Raw genomic sequence first — 22,596 nt, forward strand, 5'->3', positions numbered from 1 at the left:
GCTTGAGACAGGTTGTGAGTTACTGAGTTTCGAACAATGATGATTCCTGTTTCATAGAAATAATGCATTTCGCTTTCCAAATAAGTTAATGGGTTTTAAAATAAAAAAAAATGACAGAATTGATGGTGGTTAAATAAATTTTAAAATCACGTGGTCAAAAATAAAAAAAAACCTGAGGAAAAAAATTAAACCACGTGGTCAAAAATTTAAATAAGTCACGTGGTTGAAAAAAAATTAATATACCACGTGGTCAAAAATTTAAATAAGTCACGTGGTTGAAAAAAAATAATTAACCAAGTAATTAAAAATTTGGATAATTCATGAAAAAGTCACGTGATAATAAACAAATGATTGAAATTATCACAAGAATTTAAAATGCGGTCCAAGAATGAGATATATTAATTATTTTGTTTTTTCAATCTTCTAGAATTTTTAAAGCTTTTAATAGTTTAACTAAAAACAGTCGACTCATTTGAATACTCAATACTCTGGAATTTGTTTGTCAAAAAGCACTTGATAAACATTTCGCCAATACCTAGTCGTAGTTTCTTTTTCCACTACTTTCCGCATTGAGTGCGGTCCATTTGCAATTTTCGATCACGATACCACGATGCCATCGAAAACGTTCCACACATAAAGATCAAAAAGAAAATCGAAACCGATAACTGTCATTCATGTCCTTTGTATATTCGTTTTGTCGACGTGCTGCACACACGAGTCTCATTATTTTGCGTATTTGTTTCAAAATTAAAGATGACTGTGATGTGATACGCAAATAAAGTCTAAACGAAAGGAACAAACGAGGAAAAATATATACCTAGAAACCAAATACGTGTAAATGATAAGATAATGCAAAAAAACAGCACACAAAGCGCGATTTTTCTCCCTCTGTAGTTTGGCTGTTTGTCTGTGCGCAAAAATATCGCTTTCTCTATTTGTTTCGTCGTTCAAACAGTCGTCGACGAAAAGCGACGACTACGATGATGATGATGAGGAAGAGCACATCTGTTTGTTGCTTGTTCAAAATTGCTTGAATAAGTGGTTTTACCATTGATATGTCGTCGTCGTCGTTCGTTGCTGAAGTCGCTCTCTCTGCGAAAGACTATCATCACACATAAAATATAAAACAGAAATATACAAAAATAAATTTATCAGCAAACGCTTCATTTGTTTGTTGCGCTTCTATATTATTACACTGCCGCCTTTAGCAGCATCGCACACAGAGAGACAACGTCGACGAGGAAAAAGGTTTATTGAATTATGGAAAATCCATACAACGCTCAAACACGCGCGCGCTTGTTTAATCTTACATTTTTGGTGGCGAGGAGCACCATCAATTGAATCGTGCTTTGCTTTGTTTTGTTTCACATTTTGTTCAAAAATTTGTGAAAATTGGCAACTTTGCATTATTCATTAAATAATTGTAACAGCTCACTGGCTTTTGATATGCGATGATGTTTTTTCTCTCCACATGCCGACGATGCGATGCTGCTGGCTGGCTGGCACTGGTAGTAATGTTGGTAATGTGGTTTCTCCTTTTTTTGCGCGAACGATGCCATGCGAGTGCAGTGATTGCATTAAATATACATCGCCACATCGCCAAACATACACAAACTCACATCGTTGACGGTGGAATAACATTTACCAGTTGATTTGCGCCTCATATTTAATTTAAATTAATTAATTTTTGAAATGTGGTATAGAAATAAATAAATCAACTGGATGCACAAACACGTGTGTATCTCACCGCCCCTCAGCAACATCAGCGGAAATGTAAAACTAAAATGAGATATTAAACGAATGAGTGGAGACGCCCGGCTTTTTATCGCATTTCGAAATTTTTTTCGAACGAAAAATTGGGGTGTTTTGTCTATCCGTATAAAGGATATGAACAAACATGTTTAATGATGCGATTGGAAAAAATTCAGCTCCAAAAATAGAAATTTATGAAAAATTTTGGAAAACCTAGGAATTTTCCTTAAATTTTCGTAAAATTTTTTAAAATTTTCAAGTTTTTAATTTTTTTTTTTTTGTGGAAAATTTTTTAAATTTTTTGTGAAAACTTTTAATGGAGTTTTTTAAAATTTTCGGTGAAAACTTTTTAAATGTAAATACATTTAAAATTTTTTGTTAAAAAGTTTTAAATTTTTTGTGGAAACTTTTTAATTTTCCCGTTGAATTATTTTTTTTTTGAATTATTTTGGATTGATTTTTTTTTAATTTGTAAAAAATAATAAAAAAAAAATAAAAATTAAAGTTTGAAATGCGATCAAGCTGTTTTTTTTTCTTCAAAAAATACTTTTCAATCTGGTATTTTGTGACGTGAAATAATTTCCACAAAAATGGCAGCTGATACATTTCCATCATCGTCATTACAAATATTTTATATACAGGGGAGAGAAAAACGAAATCCTTGAAGCAAAGACGATTAACATAGATTATCATCATCATCAACGACGACGACGACGTAGCTGCCTCATAAATGTTCACATGAGTAGACAATTTCCCATTCATCTTGAGAAACTTTTGCGCTGCTATAAAATATATATTTTAAACTTTTTTTTTGCTCATCTTCTTCTCTCAAAATGATTAGTCTCCGTTGAAGCATGCAACAATGTAAATGTTCAATTTTTAGTCTGGCGTAATAATAATATCTACATGTGATCCAGCAAAACTCACAAGACGAACAAATAAGAGCAAGAGAGAACATTCTAATGCAAATATGTCATTTCCGTCTATTTTTCCACAACTAACGAGAACATATGCACAATGTAAGCAGGAGCTTATAATATTGCGCAAGAAATAAAAAAAACTGTAGTTTATTTTCTTATTTTTTTTTCATTCGGCGTCTGTCTAATATTTTCCGTTCGTACTAATTCTGACTGAAATGAATTGTTAGCTTCGTCGTAACTACGAGAAAATGGCAAATATAATTGCATTTAACGTGTGTGTAAAAAAAAACTGCAATAGCAGGCAGGCATAACAACAGGAAAATAAAAAGGTGGCGAATGGCAATTTTATATCTTCCTGCCATCAACAAAACATACGTACCTAAGCACATAAGTACTTGTAAAGTTTTTTAACTGCTTAATTCTTTCATTCATTCATCATTAAAAAAAATTATGCATTAATTGGATGAGCCGAAAATATTTTAAAAATTAAAATTTGAGAGACTTTATCTTTTAGTTACGCTTGAACGAAAGATTTAAATAATTAATCATTTAAATTTAAGAATAAATAAGTCAAAAGTCTATTAGGTTTAACTATTAATTAATTAATTATTACGTTAATTATTTTAAGGAAAAAATATTTTTTTTTTAAAATAAAAAAAAACAAATTTTTAAGTTTAAGTTAATTAATTAATTAATTTTAACAACTTAACAGCTTCTTTTAAAAATTAAGAATTTTTATGAATTAAAAAATAATAATTTTAAAAATAGAAAAATCTTAATGAGAATTTCTCCGAATGTTCAAAGAAATCATGGTTATTTTTCTCTTTATTGAGGTTCAATTTGAAACTTTTAAATTTTAATTAAATTTATTTAATTTATGATTTTTTTCAATATATTTATTATTTTAAAAATTTAATTATTTTTTTTTTTAATTTTTATTTGAAATATTTTTAGTAAAGCGATTTCAACTTATTTAATTAAATTTTTATTTTTTTTCCAAAATAATTTTTGTAACTTAAAATTCCTTTAAAAAAGATACAAAAATTAAACTTAATTAAATGAATGAATTTTGTTTCTTATTTAAAGGAAATTTAAGTTTAAAAATTAATTTGAAAAAAAAATTGATAAAAAAAGTAATTAAATTTTTAAAATGAATAAACAATTAAAAAATAATTAAGTTTTTTAATTTTTTTTAGAAAAAATAAAATTAAAAAAATTATATCTTTAAAAAGTTTTATGAAAATAAATAAATGAGCTAAATAAGCTTTTATTATTTACATGAAAATAAGTCAACTTCTTTTGACTTAATTTCATGTAAAAATATTAAATCAAACCACTTACCGATTCGTTTCAACCATGAATCAAATGCGCTCAAACGTGAAAATTTTTCCATTGCAACACCTATTATTATTATTTTTTTTTGTAAATATAACGGTTGTAAGCACTTTTTTAATGGACATAAAAAAAAACTTGCTAAAAAAATATAATTGTTCATGTTCACATAAATGCTGCTTTTAAAAATTATTTTGTGCGAAAAGCTTTTATCTCGTTGTTTTTCCTTTGTCGACATCCCTTCAAAAAAAAAAGTAATTTCATAACCGCACACAGCAAATATTCATTAAACAAAAATCATTTAAATGTAGTTTTCATCACAATTCCCTCACAATGATCAACTTTTGTGCATATTTATTGTTATGTAACGCATGATAAATACACTTTTTCATTAATTAAAAAACACAACTTGCCCGGCATGAACTGATGCAATAAAATAAACTGCAAAACTGATTTCGAACAACTTTTTTTTCCTTTCTACAAATATTGAATATTTGTCGTGTGCGTTGTAGTTGTATTTTTATTGTTGTTGATTATAATGAAATGCGAGTCTTTGCTCAGACATATCGCATCGGCTCGCATATAAATAAATAAATGACAAAATTCTTCATTATCATCGCATCGGTGGTTGCCGGTAGGAATATTAAAAATAGTTCAGCGCATAAATTATTCAGGAGTAAGCTTTTGTGTAATTTTCGTGAATGCCATCAAACACACAGCATGATCCCTAGCTTGTTGTGCCTTTGACTAAATATATATAATAGTCCGCCCAGTGGTACAAAATTGCTTTTTTGAGGTCCTTAAGAAAGTTTAAGGAATTTTTAAAGGAAATATTTCCAAATTTTTATGCATTTATTTTTTTTTTGTAAAAAATATTTATTTTAAAATAATAAAATTGAAAAAAAAAAAATTAAAAAGTTCAATGGATTGTTTTCTAATTTTTATGTTTTTAAAGAAATATTTTTTTTTCTCAAAAAAATAAATAAAAAATTAGAATAAATTTATAGTGAATTAACATTATTTATTTATTTTATTTTGTTTTTTCAAAAAAAATTATTTTTAAATTTCTATAAAAAAATAATTTTATTAAATTGAATTTTATAAAAGGAAATTTTTATTTTCTGGAAAAAAATAATTTTTTGATTTCTTAAAAAAATAAAACAAACAAATAAATTCAATTTTTTTTAAATTTAAAAAAAATGAAGTTTAAAGAATATTAATTTAAACAAATATTCTTTTTTTAAAGAAATAAATGAAAATTAAGAAAAAATCAAAGGAAATTTTATCCAATTCGTTTACTTAATTTTTTAAAAGAAAAATTAAAAAAAAAATATAAATTTGGAAAAAAATTTTAGGCTTATCAAGAAGGCCTTATTTTTATGTTCACAGGGCCTCAAAATCTCCACTTCGTAATCCCACTGGGTAATGAATATGGAAAGCTGAAGCTCGCATGTACGACAACATCATCCTGGTAAAAACGTAATCACATTATAATAATAATGATTATTATGCCAAGCAAACCGAAAATAATGCCTATCAATGAGATTATAATATAATAATTATTATCACAGACAACATATAGACAAAAACACGTATACAACGCAAGACAGGATCATTGTTATCATTATATCATCATCGTCATTGAATTGTGTCGTATTCAATTGGGAAATGATGAACATTAGAGAAAGGGCATGCATTGCAAAATTAAAAGCTCATTTCATGCCGTTATTCAAATTCGGAACAATGCATTGACGAGGTCCACTTTGCGTGTGCGTTTGTGTCCTGTCATTAACATCACTAAATTTAATTTATTTTTAACCTGTATTTATAACATGAAAGAGCGCGGCGTTGGAAAATTTTATCGCACATAATTTTGTTTCTGCTATTTAGTTTTTTTTTTTATTTATTTATTTTGCGGCACAGGAGGTGGCACAACACACACAAAAATGAAACGGATTTAAGAGATAAGACAAAATTATTATATTTACTGCGCCGTGCCATGGTCTACCCACTGTGTGTCCTCTCTCGTGGTTCCATTTCGCTTGCCTTGACTGTCACACATAATAGAACGCCTACGACAACAACAACGACGACATTTTAATAATAAAATAGTAACATTCGGGAATCAGTGTGCGGTGTCCGTGCATTTTCCCTGGGAAACACAAAAATATGGAAAGATAATTGATTTCAAAACATGTGGTTAATTTAATTATATAATTTTTTGCGAGTGTGTGTGCGTAAAAGTAATTTATGTGAAATTATGTTGACCGTCAACTGCATGTGGTCTTCTCGTATATTTATTTCGTCATTTTGTTATTTATTGAAATTTATGAGTTTTTTCCTGCTATGAAATGTTGGTCATCACCTTTGACTTTTAGTTCCTTTCTTTGCGGTAAATTCTAAAAAAGTGAAAAAAATCATAAATAATTTTTTAAAAATTTAATTAAATTATTTAATTTATTTTTAAAAAAATCGAAAAATACAGTTGATGAAGCTTTTGATAAATATTTTTTTATTTAAAAAAAATAAAAAGTAAAAAATTAAATAATTTAATAATTTTATTTAGAAAAAAAATCAATAATTTTCATAAAAATTATTTTTTAACGAGTTTTTTAAAGAAAATAGGGAAATTTTACAATTTAAAAATTAAAATTTGTAAAATTAATTAAAAATTGTGTTAAATTGACTTAAAATATTTTTTTTCATTATCTTAGGGTAAAAAATGGTTTAATTTAATTTTGGGAAATAAGTTTTGATCCCTAGGAAAAATAAAAATTTTTCACCATAAAAAAAATATTTTTAGTTCTCCAAAAAAATAACCAGTCTTTAAACATTTCGTTAAATAAAAAAAGTCAATCTAAATTTGATCCGCTTCAAAAGAAATTCTTAGCCAAGTCCGATGTTCTGTAAAAATCAAATCCAATATTTCATCCATCCATCATAAAAAAAAACCTAGAATGCTATTTCTTCCTATTTCATCGTTATTTTTCTTTCTTTTTCCTCAAAAAATGTGTAAATGGGATCACTCAAAGTACGCTTTACACGTATCCATAATGTTCAATAAATCTAAAAGAATAACCGGAAATGAGCCATTCAACCAAAAAAGTTACTTAATTTTCGGCAACAACATGCCGGTACGTGCATGAAAGTACCTCAATTTGGAATGATCTCTTTTTCATCCTTATTGATTGAACATAAATTCAAAAATAATACATTTTCTAATACATTCCTGCCTCTCTTTTGCCTGAACTGCTGCTGCTGCTACGATATTGGATAGGAACGTTGTTACCCACAATATATATTCGGTAAATAACATTGCGTTCAATGCAAAGCTCATGTATGAATTTTGTAGTCATGTTATCCCAAAGCATGTTGTTTATACAAGTAATGGGTATAAAATATATTTATATAAATATATATGTTCCAAAAGGGAACGTCGACGACGACGACAACAGAAGTGAGGAGTTGACGGAGGAAACAAAATATCCAAAAATTTCTGTCTGAGCTGTACCTAGCTAGAGCTTAAATAAATGGGCTTTTAGAGAGCTATGCACGTCTGCATCATACATATATATGACGAAAATCCTATTAACTGAATGGTACTTTGATAACATTCAATCCGAGTATTTATGTTTTTGATGTGATATCACAAAAATTTATGCATAATAATATTTTTTGTGTGTGTGCTCTTTCTCTCTTTTTCGGCCGTCGTCCGATCGACGTCGTCATCCGCTGTTTGATAGTATGTATAAAATGTATGCAATGGCCTCATGCTGAGCCATCATGAGAAATATTGATCCGATTTCCTATTTTTTTTTTACGTTGAATATTTTATTTTTACATTTTATACAAAAATATACAACGTTTTTTAATTGACCATACAATAAAATTCGTTTGAAACAAAAAAAATCAATTTATTATTTTTTTTTGTTTCAATTTTAATAGAAAATATATCAAACTTTTTTTTACATTCATTTAATTTCAAATATTTAATGAATATTGTTAATAAAATATTTTTTTTTATAAAAGTAACTTTTGCTTCTGCGAAATCTGGCTTTTGAAGTTTTTCCGAGAATACAAATAAAAAGCAACTTTTTTATTTATTTTTGTTAATGGATCAAATATTCAGTGTGGAGACAAAATCCGTTCAATAAATACACCGAAAGATATTAACAAAATATTTGATATTGTAAAATTATGAGTGATGAACATCATGTGAACTCGTACATCTGCCGAATATGCTTTTGATGATAGAAAAAATGGCATGGGCGATTTTTTGAGGACATCGGAAAAAAATGGAAAACGAAAAAAAAAGGTTTGATGGTTACTTTTGAAATTTCATTACAAATATATTAGTTTTCCAACCTCTCTCTCATCATCTCTCTTTCCCATTTTTAGTCATGGACTTTATATCCATATCAATCATTTAACCAATTTTTCCGTGTGCACCATTATTGAGAATTATTTTATTTTTTTTTTCGAAGGTGGAGAAGGGATGACTTTTCCATGATTCGATCCTATTATGACACGACTACTGGGCGGCTTAAAATATTTCTCAATCATAAATCATTCATTTTTGAAGAAAAAAAAGGCAAAAAAAAATCGAAGGAAAGGAGGACAAAGCGCATTGAAATAAAAAAAAAGAGTCGAAAATGTTTCCTTTTTTCATTCAGTGTATTTTTTTCCTATCATCATTTTATTTTATGGGGTTTTATGTATATTTGTGTATGATTTTCAAAAAATATGCTTAAAGGTATATAAAGCTAAATAAGAAGCTAAAAGCAATTCCCAACTCAACATAATCATCAAAACACACACACACACACATTCACTCACACCCAATATTATATTAAATCGATAACACTTCAAAACTTAATATGACGTTTCTTGAAGGCAATAACAAATTCAATCTTACACAAGAATGTGGAGTGTGTGTGATCGTTATGATTGGAGGCATACATACACACACACATGTGATATTCCGAATTATTATTTATAGCTTTCACATAAATAAATAGAGACACGCTCGCACATAGCTGAAAGTCGAGATATGTCTAGCTAGATAACGTGTGTGTTTTACTGCAGATTGAAAAAGGGGTGATATTAACACCTTGGGGTTATTTTTTTTAGTTTGAAAAAAACTATTTTTTTGGCAATTAGACTTTTATAAAAAAAGTACAAATAAAAAAAAATAAGTTTTAGTCACAAATAAAAAATTTAATCAATTCTATGATAATGATATTTCAAGAGAGGCATTTAAATTTAGAATATTGAGGGAAATGAAAATTGTATTTATTAATAGGATATAAATATCATGTAAAATTAGGATATTATGTAATGTAAAACGACTTTAACTGTCTTGAATAAATAAACTAAACCAAACAAAAATAAAGATCACAAAGCAAATCCCTTTAAATTTGGGATAATATCCACGTCCGCGCTCTTCACGAGCTGGTCTAAGTCCGTACCCACGACTTTGAATGGCGGCGGCATAGGTTCGTTCTCTTCCCCTTTCGATAACTCAATTAAACGATTATACTTGACTTTTAGCTTTGCTTCATCCAACGCCATACGATACTCTATCATTTCTGTCGGTGTAGCAAGGTCGGCTGAGCTGTTCTTGTGCGACGAGTCTCGTATGCTTGGAGAGCTTGCTGTTTGTCCTCTAGCGTTACGCGTCGTATTCGTTCAAAACGAATACTGGCTTTGCGTAAGTTTGTTGTCGCTGCTTCCATTCTAATCTGATATTGATCAGCCATCTCTGCGCAATTATGTTCATAAAAGACTAATTCTTACGAGCGTCTTCAACTTGGCTCAGTTTTTAGTGTCAATCTTATTTGCTTTTGGGGTTAATCCTATTCCTTAAGTTCTCAATCTAACATATAATGGAAACAATGTTTTCCTTTACGAGATCAAATTGAAGTCATTCCAAGATCATCGACTTCCCTAAGAAATTAATACCTTCAGGATGCTAATTGAACACCTTAGGAGACTAAATTAATCCTTTTAGAGGTTATTTCAATCTCTGGATAGTGGATATGTTATTTTAATACCTTATAAAGCAAAAAAGGAAGTTTTTAAAGGCATTACAATAACCTTTAAATTTGAACTCTTAATTCAGAGCTAAAAAGGTCAAATTAGTATTCTGAAGGGATTATTTTTTAGGGCTGTAGAAGGGATCAATTTTTTAGTACTTTTGATCCCTTTTGAGCCTAGATAAAGGAAATCAATTATTCCCTCTTCCAAAGTAAACTAACCCATTCAGGAGGTCAATATCTCCCCTTTTCCAACCGCAGGGTTGTTTGCGAGAATGGGTTAGAAGAGAGTAAAATTTTTGGACTTCACCTCGAGTGATGATGCAATAAGTAGAGAAAATTGATAAGTGGGTGGGTACAAAATTGAATCAGAGCTTGAGTGTTCTGAAATTGTGTCAGTTATTATTATATTGCACACACACACGCTAAACTTGTCTAGCGTTCGTATAAGAGGAAATGTTTAATTAAGATTTCAGATTTAGATTAAACATACTTTGATTATTATTAGTTTCAGCGTTTTATTCTCTCTATTTCTCTTCCTTCGCATTTTCAAAGCGCATTTATTGACGCCCTGGCCTCATGTATGGCGTTGAACGCATATCTAGGTTAGATTATAATAAGTTAACTTTTTGTAGGTGAGGTTTGCCTTTCGTTTAAAAACTATAATTTTATCGTAAACTTATAACAACCAATTATGAGTGACTTTTAGAAAATGGAAAAATAAATGAAATGGCGTGTAAACTCGGAATTATGATCGACGAATGGAACGGAAGACATGTGGGAAAGAAGACAACTTTCTTATATTTTTTTGAGAATTAAATTTTCTTTTTTTTTTTTTTTGTAAAGTAAAAATTGTAAAAATTTAAAAAATAACTTTTTTTTACTCAATTTTATTAATTATTTTTTTGTTGCACAAAAATTGGGATTAAATAAAATAATTAAATGGTATTTAATTTGTTATGCCAATTTTTAATAAATTTTACTATTCAACGACGAAAATTTAACTTAATTATTAAATCTATTTTATTTTAAAAATGAATTGATTGATTTTTACTTCAGAAAAAAATTGGTCAAAATCAAAATCTTATAAAAAAAATATTTTCGTCACGTGATTTAAATTTGATTTTTATTTAAATAAAAAATTCTTATTAAAAAATTTAATTAATTTTTCGTAAAGTTATTTTTTTCAATTTATTTATTTTTCATAAATTTTTTAAAGTAAAAATATTAAATTTAATTTTATTCGCCTCAGTAAAAATTTAGTAAAAAAAAATCAAATTTATTAAATAAAAACCTTCGTTCGTTAAACCATTTTAATTTTTGATAACTTTAATTTCTTCCAAATCCCTCCCCGTGATTTTTTTCATTAAAAGTCATAAACGGTAGATTATTTTCATCAGCGATCGACCAAACTCCCTCCAAGCTGTTGCCAAACTAACCAAAACAAACTTAATAAGTTTCGCAAACCGCACATTTTCCAAGTTTATTTTATAATTTGCCAGATTTACAAGTGAAATGGCCTCTGAAATATCGCAAATGATTGAGGCAAATGTTTAAACACCATAAAATTATGAAAGTTGTCTGATTTTTCTTTAGAAATAATAAAAAAAAGGGAAAACTTTTTCGAACGTACACAATATGGATAAACATCAACAGCAGCAGCACAAAACTAAAAACCTAAATATTTGTATTTAAAATTTAAATTCCACACCATTTTCTGCACATAGTTTGTCTTTAAAGAAAATACGAAAAAAAAAATGATATTTCTCGGGCCCGGCATACCTATTTTTGCTGTGTATTGCATTTATTTTTGCGAAACAAAATTCAACATTTGGTAGTGCATGGCATGCAAGAGTCGCCTAAATAAAATGTAGATTTTATGGTTAAGCACATAGACATTGCGAAAACTATTAATGCAAAATACACATAAAAAGGCCTAACAACAAAATTAAAGTCGGAGAGACACAGAGCGAAAAAAAAAGTTTTTCCCATATTATAATGTGAGGCGCAATTGTGAGGCTGTCACTGGTGAGTATTATATCAAGCTCAACGTGCACTCCGGCTCTGGTGGCACACTCTGCATGCTATCTATCTACCTTTCTGCTATTTAAAATTCTAAGCAGCATCACATGGAAAATGCTTTTCGCATTGCTTGCTGGCTGCCTGACTGGCTTGCTTGCTTGCATTAAAATAACAATAATAATATTTTGTGTACAATTTCAGTCTTTTTCACACACACACAGCTCTCTCTCTCTCGATAGAGATGTATGCGCAGATAAAAGTACGTGAAAATTTATAAGCGAAAGAGATTATCACAAAATATTAAATTAAGTTATGGAAAAGTTTTAACTTTTAAATTATGTACATACATAATAATAATAACAATCATGTGGATTGGATACAGTTTTTCCCGAAACATTATACACTCTTCGTTTTTTTTTGTTGCTCCACTCGAGACACACATGATTTCCTCTCTTTCTGGTTTTGCGTCTGTTTCTGTCTCATTATTATTATTTTTTTTTTGTTTGAACAAAATTGAGTAGTTATGCAAATTGAGTCATCATCAAAGTTTTCCGAATCAATATAATAGATAAAGCAGGAAAAAATATGCTGAGCAAACTTTTCTTCGTCTATCCACCACCACCACCACAAATGTACATAATATGGAATTTGTTTAAGTTTGAATTTTAGATTCTTCTTTTTTTTGTTTTTTCTCGAACTGGTGACGACTACGAGACACGAACGATGAAAATGTGATGAGAAGGAAAGAAGACGTTCAATGAACAGTAAAGTTACAGTCAATTTTTTTCGTAAAAATTATGTTTTTTTTTTTCGGGTAAAAGTTTTAGTTCGTGTTTGAAAATTTTGTTATTTTATGCGAAACTTTGGGTTGATTGAATGTGGTAATTTTCGAAAAATAGTTTTTGAATAAGACTCGAATGTGACGAACTAAACTTTTTTTTTATTGGTGGAGATGTTTTTGTTGAGACGAGAATATTTAAAAGAGGTGAAGTTTGTAATTTTAAGGCTTGAGTGAATATTTTTGTCACAAAATAATTTTTTTCTTGACTGAGATCCGCTGAAAAAATTTTTGAGTTAAAAATGTTGAATAAAATTTTTACATTGAAAAGTCAAAAGAAAAAAATTAATTTTTAATTTTAAAATTAAAATTAATTTTTAATTTTTTTTAATTTAATATAAAATTATATTAAAATGAAAATCTTCCAGAATTTTTTTAATTAAAATCATTTGATTTTTTTTTTAAATTTGCAAATAAAATTTTAATAAGGATAACAAAATATAAATAAAAAATTTAAAAAAGAATTATTTTAATTTAAATTAAATATTAATTACTATTTAAACTAAATTAAAATGAATAATAAAAATTTATTTCGAAAATAATTGTTTTAAAGTTTTATTTAATTTTTATGAAAGTTTTTGTACCTTTTTGTACTTTTTCTTAACCGAAAATAATTCTTTTAATAGAAAATATTCAAACAATTAATGACCAAAAAGAAAATGTCCGTTATATCGCACAATATTTCTAATCGGATGACTTTTCCTTTCTCTTTCTGACCATTTACATGAAAAATTTCGGTTCAGCTTATATTGTTGATCTTACACTCGTATACTTATTCACGTTCGATTGACGTGTCGTATCTAGCGATATCAGTTGAGTGAGCATCAAGGAAGCAACATGCATGATAATAAATAAATTGTTTATTCAAGTGAATCCGAATTTGAAAAGAGTATTAACTTTGCTACGCGATCCATCTTTTCCGGCTTTTTGTGTCTTTTTCTTTTAGTTGTGACTATTTTTCTGCTATTTTTCCGCATTTCAAATTTAATTTTGAAAAAATGCGATTTTAGGTGATTTTGTCCGTTTGTCTGTACCGATGTAACTTTTTGCCATTTTGCTAATTCAAACTTTTCATATTGAACGCAATATTATATTTTTCTCTTTGGAATTCATAAAAGTCTCGTGAAAAATGTGACAAAGTCTGAAAAATTTTTCAAAATCGTGGAAAAATCTTAAAAAATCGAATAAATATGAACAGAACATTTTGAAAGACAACTAAGTTCTAAATTTTCAAAAGCAAATCGTTGTAAGTATCAGACAGGAACACTTCTGGCACATCAGCAACAATAATTTACCGGAAATGTTTTTCTCGCTGCATTTTTCAATAATCGTAATTTCTTTTAGATCAATCATGCGATTTATTTTCATTACATTACATTGATAAAAAAATATTTTTTTCTTCACATGACTTTTCGCTCTATGCACGAATGGCATAAAAATTCATTCCAAACCTAATTTAGCATATAAATTTCTGACACTTTGTGAATATTGGCAGACACTGAGACATGTAAACAGCAACCATACACGACGACTCGAGGATGACGACGACAACGACGACGAAAAAAATATCGGAAGAGGGAAAATCTTTTCATTTGCAACTTATTGATTTCGAGTACGAAAGAGCACTGTGTGTGTGTGTGTGAGATTAAAATCACAAACAGCATAACAGCAATATATTTTCTCCCTGAGCTGCCAGATATTTATTACACAGACACGATATCCCATAAACATGACACGTATTCTCTCAACGTTACGCTCCACACTCGATTCTCGATAGCGAAAGCCAAACTACAGGCAAGCAGTCAAAAGATAGATATTATAATATGGAAATTGATTTGTTATCAGAAAATATGTAAAATGAAATTAAATTGTCTGCATACCTTTTGCCATCGGAATATAAAGGTGTATCGTGTGTACGATATACCAACATTGATGGAATTTAGGGTGCATTCATGTCTGTGCAATTTCATTGCCTTTTATTATTATTGTTGTTGTTGTTGTTGTCAAGTTGTTATTATTGCAACACTCTTGTCAGGTTTGTAGCAGACAATGCCTTGTTCTGGCTGGTAAACATTGCAATGGAATTTGTTCTCTTCTTCCTCGTAGAGCTCGTAGTGCACTCAAGAAGGCAAACGACATACCCTATGGGCCAAAAAGGGGTCAAATTATCACCTCGAGGATTCGTAAATTTCCTTAAAGGGTTAATATGACCCCTCAAGAAATTAATTTGACCCCTAAGAGACCAAGTTGCAAATTGAGGCCAATTAAGGGTGATTCCAGATGGCTCTGAGAAACCTTTGAAGAGGGGGTCAATTTTTAGGTCTCTTGTAATTTTTAGTACATTTTGAGCTGAAAAGGGGGGGAGGGGCAAATGTCCTGATTCCCCCTTGGATCCGCCCTTGAGGTCAATTTAGTTCCTTAAGAGGATAATTTGACTCTTGAAGAAGTTAATTTGACCCCTAACAGACCAATTTGTTGATTAAATCCTTTAAGAGGTCAATTTAACTCCTTAAGAGGGTAATTTGACACGTAAGAGGGTAATAAGACCCCCTTAAGAGGATAATTTTCCCGTTAAGAGGTGAATGTAATCGTTTCCGTAATTATTATGGCCCCTTTTTCGCCCATAGAGTGACGAAGAAACAACTTCTTTGTGCTTCAGTTGAGAGTTTACAGAGTCACATGAGGTAATACAATAAGGGAATGTAATTTTATACAGAAATTGTAGAAATTTTTCCAATGTTTCACTTTGATAAATTATTCAATTTGATAGTTTAACGTGTTTCGTGCTTGGTTTCACGTGTTTCGGCATCTTTTCGTTCACTAAAAAAAAAAAATCAAAAAAATGTGACTCCCAAAAGGATCTTTTTCTATGCACATACCTCTTACAACACAAAGCTACACGAAGTAATCTAACGGATGCACTCCTGCGTTCAAAAATATTCTGCAGACATGAGAAATTATGGAAAATGTTATTGCTGCAGGCTTGTCAGTCATTAAGCATCAAACATGACTACATCATTTTTTTTTTCTTTGTAAAGAACTTTATAAACGTTCATTTCCTGAAACATGTGCCTCCGTCTCTCGTTTGCATATACACACAAACTTTTGTATGTACGGATAAATTGTGGCAAATGTTTTGCTCGTGATAGACAACATATCGTGTGATGCGAGAAATAAATGTTTTTCGGCAAGACATGGGAAATATTAGCGGAAAATATTGATGTGTGTACCTCAAAAATGTTTTGGGAATTTTTTTTTTTGGAGGCGAAAAGTGATGATTGGGAATTGATGATGAGTTAATGTTGTTATTAATGCAAAAAGTATCTTTCTCAAGTTTGTTTTACTAACTCGTATTTTCTTCTTTTTTATCTTTTCAGATCCACACACAACGAACTCGAGAAAAATAGGTGAGTGCTGTTAATTTTTGTCAAATTTGTGTCAGTTGTTTATGAAGACAAGAATTAAGTGGGGAACACCGCTTGGCAGACACCGGGATTGGCTTTGGGCTTTGCAAGGGTGTCAACTGTTCGGATTACGTTTTCAATTTTGAACTTTTAAATGGGATTCCGCATATAAAGGCTTTTCCCCCTGATCGAGTAATTTAAATGTTAATTTTCATTGTACAGTTGAGAATTTTAATAAAAGAAAATCTAAAAAATCTTAACATTTATGAAAAAATGAAATTTTAAAATTAGTTGAATGGTGGTGATAATAACATCTTTGACCCTAACCTGAAGTTGAAAGAAGAAATTTATCGAGTCATGTGAATTCATTTGTATCTTGTAGATCTCCAAGAAAAACTAAAGAGTTGATTCACAGATCAGATTGGTAGTTTTTTCCTTACTGATTATGCAAAATTTAAGAAAAAAAGGTTAAATAGATTAAGTGGACAAAAAACGGGTCAAATTCATTCTTTAGGGATCAGGTTGACCCCTCAGGAGCCAAATTGATTCCTTAAGGGAATTTTCGATCCTTGAAGAGATCAAATTATTCATTTAAGGGTTCAATCTGATACCTTAAGAGATCAACCTGATCCCCTTTTGAGTTAGTCATCCACAGAACCAAAAGATTGAACCCATCAACACATCATTTTAATCCCTTAAGACATCAATATGAAACCTTAAGGGGTCAAATTGACTTCTTGAAGGGTTTAATTTATTGGGTCTGCGAAAGTCCAACTCGAAAGGGAATCAGGTTGATCTTTTAATCTTAAGGATCAATCTGACCCGTTTTTTGCTTAGTTAGTTAAAAAAATTTTGAAGCATTTCACTATTTCTGACAAATTCAAACAAAAAATCTTAATTATAGAAAATTTATATGACGTCGTATTTCCCTACTAACCCCTTCTGCCCCTACGTCGAAATCCATCGGAAATTCAATCGAAAGCCAAATTTAAGTTTTCAACTCTTTTTTAATTTTAAGATATACAATTTTTCATATCTGGTATTTGACAAATTTTGTTTTTGAAAATTAAACTAATTTAATTAAACCTTTTAATTTTGACTTTTTCTTTATTTTCGGAATTAAAATTGACAATTTTCTGAGCTTGATTTTTGAAAATATAGAAGAATAAATTCATCTGGAAAAATTTATTCGCTTCTTTCGAACTTTAGCAATTCCAACAACGTCAAAAAGGTCAGACCCGACTGTCTACTGTGTCAACAGCAATAAAATATTCAAATAAAATAAACAAGGAATAATAATAATAACAACTTCATATTTGTCGCACTCTCTGGCACTTTGTATAGAAATACCATCACACATATTATCGCGAAACAGTTGTCGAATATTATTCTGCCACAACCGCTGCTCTATCGTCGAGTCGTTATTGTCGCTGTCGTCGTCGTCGTCTGTGTTGCGGTTAAAGTGTGAGTCAAAAAGTTGGACTCTACTTCATCTCGAGTTGGTGTGGCGGCGATAAGAGAGCGAGCGAGAAATGTGTGTAAGAATTTGTGTATACAAATTACGAGCATTTGTTGTTATTTGTGCGGCAATGATGATGATGATGATGATGAGGCGGAGGAGGACAACTACGCGACGATGAAAATGTAAAATGAAATGAAATGCTTTGAATATTTCTCGATTACTCAAGTCGCATATGTCGAGTTTTCATAGAAATTCACAGAATTTTATATTACAAAAATATTTTGTGGAGTGTAAAATATTTTGCGAGTTAGAGAAACGCTACCGGATGGAGGTCGTTAGCTGATATTTTATTAAGGATCGCAGCACGGTAATTCAAATAAAAGTTTAAAATGGGGAAAATGTAGAAGGCTGTCATCAAAGTTTAATCTTTTGTAATTTTTTTTTTATCTCGAAAACCATCAAAATCACATCCGACAACAAATTCAATAAATTTCGTTTTGTGAAAAAGACAATTTAAATCCGGGAAATTATGTCAATAAAATAATAGAATGACATTTTTAAGAGTCACACAGTAAAATCCGACATCAATATTTTATTTTGTATCTTCGCTCGCTGTATGAATTACTGGATTTTTCACATGCACTAGAATTTTAACACCCTCCTAGCTACGGAGAGTAACAATGAAATAATAATGCTTTCCTGGCATGAAAGCATGGCGAAATATAAACTCGTTCAACGATAGAGACATTATGTCTTTTAAAATGTCGCAATTTTTGTGTCATTTTCCTCTAGATTTTTTTTTTCTTTTTTTGTTTCAACGACGACGTCGACATTTTTTGTGTGTCTTACGACTCTCTTGTGTGGCATGGAGACTCGAGAGTTGGAACTTGAATACTTAGTTAACCTTGCTAGGCCATGCCATGTCACCGCACCACATAATATACAAAAAACAACAACAATTCTCCAGCTAAACATTTGTTTAAAAGTTAGCAAAATGTCAGCCAAAAAAAAATCTTCTAAAAGGAGGTCTTTTTGTTTCACTTCTTGCCTTGTAGTTGTTGTTGTTGTTGTAGCCAAGTAGACACTGCAGTAGACAATGACTGCCCATTTTTACCACTCTCTCTCTCTCACACTCCTTCGTGCTCTCAAATGTACAAGTGTGTGGTATAATTTTTGAATAATTGCCAAGAAAACAAAAAAAAAGTACACGACTTGGTAGCGAAACTTTAAAAGCAGGACAATATTTTTCTTACCTTTTGAACTTTTTTTTGTGTGTGGGTCCCCCGACTTTCTTTGTACAAAAAAACTCTCATTCTGGCTTTTCTCTTGATAAAAGATTTATAATTTTTGTTTTAATATAAAATAACGATGGCGCAGAAGTTTTTTTCCGAGAAATAAAACGAAATCTTTCTTTTTCAAAAATTCAATTAAGAAACACATGAAAAAGAAAATTAATTAAAGTACGACTTTAGGACTTCTTTTTATTGTTTTTCATAATATTTTTCTAATACATAGATGATTTTAGGATCGCCCCTGCCTTAGAATTCAATGGAATCCGTATTAATTAAAAATTTATTTTTTTTTTACTTTGTCAATGGAAATTTTTTCTCCTGCTTATCCAAGAAAAAAATAGGGTCAGTTAACATCCGTTAAACAGGACTGCAAAAAATAAACTTAAGCTTAAATCAAAATATAAATAAATAATAAAAAAACTTTCAAATATTTTTAAAGTTTAAGGTATAAATATCCTTTTTTAAAATATGATTTCTGAAAAAGTCACCTTTTTTTATTTTAGCCCAAACTATAGGAAAACAAATAATTTTTCAAAAAAAAAAAATAATTGATTTAAAAAATTTTTAAATTTTCTTTTAAAAAATATGTTTTTTTCTAAATTGGATTTTAAAAATCTTTAAAAATTAATTAAATTTAAATTAATATAAATGAAATAAATTCAAAAAGTTGAAAAATAGAATAAAATTTTATGTTAATAATTTATTATTTTAAAAAAAACGTCATGTTTTTAAAAGTGATTAAAAAATATATAAAAATTGTAAAGATTCAAATCTTTTTAAAAAAATCAAAGAAATTTGTCAAAGTATTTTTTGTTCCTTTAAATTTTAATAATTTTTGTTTAAAAAATTAATTTAAATATTAAAAAAAAACTAATTTTAATTAATTTAAATTTAGGTAATTATTTCTTAAAGAATTTTAAAATAATTTTTTTAATTTTATTAAAAATAAAATAGTTAAAAATGTTTTTCAGTCAAATTTAAACTTTATCATTGAAAAATATAAAAAAAAAAAATTCTGACCCAAATTAAAACCAATAAGCAGAATTTTTTGATTAGAGCGACTTTTGGGTTTTTCCAAAAATCCTAGGAAAATCTACTTACAAAAAGTCATCGCCTACAAAAAGGACATGCTCAATCAATTTTCTTTGACATCCTTAACTTTTCTGCGTCATTAAGTCTTTTTCATAAAATTGAACTAGACCAAAAAGTAAAAATTTCGGATTAACAAAAATTTAAAAGAAATTTTTACTATAAATTATTAATAGCAAAAAGAGAACTCAAAAGAACAAAAGTTTTCACTTGTATGTGTTCCACTTTTGCTAGGCCTCATTGCCTCCATGATTGCCCACTTTATTTATTTTATTTTACACAACGTCACAATTTTCACAAATAATAATAATAATATAATGATATACCATCGCACCGCTGCCATTATATTTGAGTTGTTTCGGTCTCTCCACTGATGTTATGTAAGTGATTGTCGTATATTTATTATTATTATTATTTTACAATAATTATGTGAACTGCTCTCCGGGGACGAATATTCCAAGTTACAACGCAACGCATTTGTGGCCCCCCTGAAAAATGGGAATTGGTGTAAAATGTATAATATTTTAACATGCCTACACATTATTACACACATTTACTTTGACCTCATAATGGTCTCGCCAAAAAAAAATTTTTACATTGAGTGACAGAGGGTGGACATTTTGTGTGCACAAAGTCCTTTGAAACGAATAAAATTTACAATAATTGATTTTTTTGTGTCGGAACGACAAAAAAGGGAATTTTTTATTGACATTTCCGTTCAGACCTGAATGAATTCTCCCATGATGCATGATTATAATCAGCTTTTACACTTTTAAAATTGGCACATACTTTGGTGGTGCTTATCTGCGAGTGCCACACAATTCCTGTCATGTCGTTCTCGCACCGTGTCCCATTCCCAACATTGCAGCAGACACACAGTCCCACATCATCATCATCATCGTCGTAATAATCTTTCACCAACAAATTCCATGCGATATTGGTGACTTTTGGAGTGGCATGAGAAGCGGAGGACACACACCAAAAACAACAACAACAACTACGGGCACGACGACGACGACAACGACATGTTGATGTGAACTAAATTCAATTTGTGTAATGGTCCATTAACTTTAATAATATGGTTATATTGTCAAATGTGTGTGTGTGTGTGTATTCGAATGAATGGTTGTTGAAGATTTTCTGAAAATTCATTTTTTTCTTTCAGTTTTTTACATCGTCAGGACGTTGAAACTTAAAAATATAATCAGATGTCTTATTTGCAAATCAAAGATGAGGCTAAATTAATGACTTTTAATACTTTTTAATCAATTTTTTAAAGTATAGAAAAAATATACTTTAAAAAAAATTTTAATCATGTTTTTTTAATTGGATTAAAATTTTTATAACAATTTATATCAATTTTTTTACGAAAATTTTATTACTCTAATATTAAAATTTTTGAAAAAAAATTATGAACTAATACATTAAATCAAAAAATTTTATTAATTAAAATATTTAAAAATAAATTAATGAATAATTAAAGATTTTATTTTGTTAAAAATGACATTTTATATTTTTTAATTAAAATTATTTTTACCGAATTTTTAGCAAAAAGCCAATAGGTATAATATTTGAGAAAAAATAAAATAATTAAATAAGAATTTTAAGAATTTTCGTAAAAAAAGATTTTTTTTTTCAAAATATTAGCATAATTTTTTTACTTTTTTCATTAAAAAATATTTCAAAATCATTTTTAGTGAGAAAAAAAATTATGGAAAAAAATACATTCTTTAACAAAATCGTAGCTAACATATTTAAAAAAATAAATAGAATAAATAAATAAATAAAATAAAATGAAATAGGTAAAATAAAATAAAATAAATAAAATAAAATTTTAGAAGAATAAAAAATTTTTTTTTATTATTTTTTTTAATCATAGGGGAAAACGGGGTAAATTCGCACAGCAAATTTCGATTGGATAGAAATCATTGAATAGTAAAGATATTCAAAAAAATTTGGATGCTATTTTGTAAAAAAGAACTTTTTTTTAATTTTTAGCAAAAAGCCAATAGGTATAATATTTGAGAAAAAATAAAATAATTAAATTTTCCAATTTTAGTCAGAATTTTCGGGCAAATTCGATTTTTACGGGGTAGTTTCGAACAGTCACTTAAAATGGCTCTAAATGTCACATAGAACACGAAAAAATCAAAAATTTTTATATTTTTGGAAAGTTCAGTCAAATACCTAACTTTTACCCATATGAACTTTTTTGTCCTTCAAACGGACTTCAAGCTACAGCCAATTGAAAAAATTGTATTTTTTTATGTATTTTGTATGAAAAATTTCCAAAATTCGCAAAATTGTATGAATGTGCGAAGGTGCCCCGTTTCGGTTTTAATCACATTTTGGTTCGTAGAATTTTTATTTAAAATAAATAAGTAGATAAGAGTCCAAATGATTCCAATAAAAAAAAAATTTTTTTTAAGCTTTTATAATTTTAGTAAAAT

The 22,596-nt window shown here is 28.9% G+C and overlaps 1 protein-coding gene across 1 annotated transcript in view; it reads left to right on the forward strand.

Annotated features, from left to right (window-relative positions):
- Positions 1-22,596, forward strand: part of LOC134835108 (max-interacting protein 1-like) — a 121,926-nt gene that overhangs the window by 37,950 nt on the left and 61,380 nt on the right. Inside the window, exon 3 of the mRNA XM_063849973.1 lies at positions 16,277-16,306. Within this exon, the coding sequence (XP_063706043.1) occupies positions 16,277-16,306 (30 nt within the window). The remainder of the gene's footprint in view (positions 1-16,276; positions 16,307-22,596) is intronic.

Source organism: Culicoides brevitarsis, chromosome 3 (genome assembly GCF_036172545.1).
Source record: "Culicoides brevitarsis isolate CSIRO-B50_1 chromosome 3, AGI_CSIRO_Cbre_v1, whole genome shotgun sequence".
NCBI lineage: Eukaryota > Metazoa > Arthropoda > Insecta > Diptera > Ceratopogonidae > Culicoides > Culicoides brevitarsis.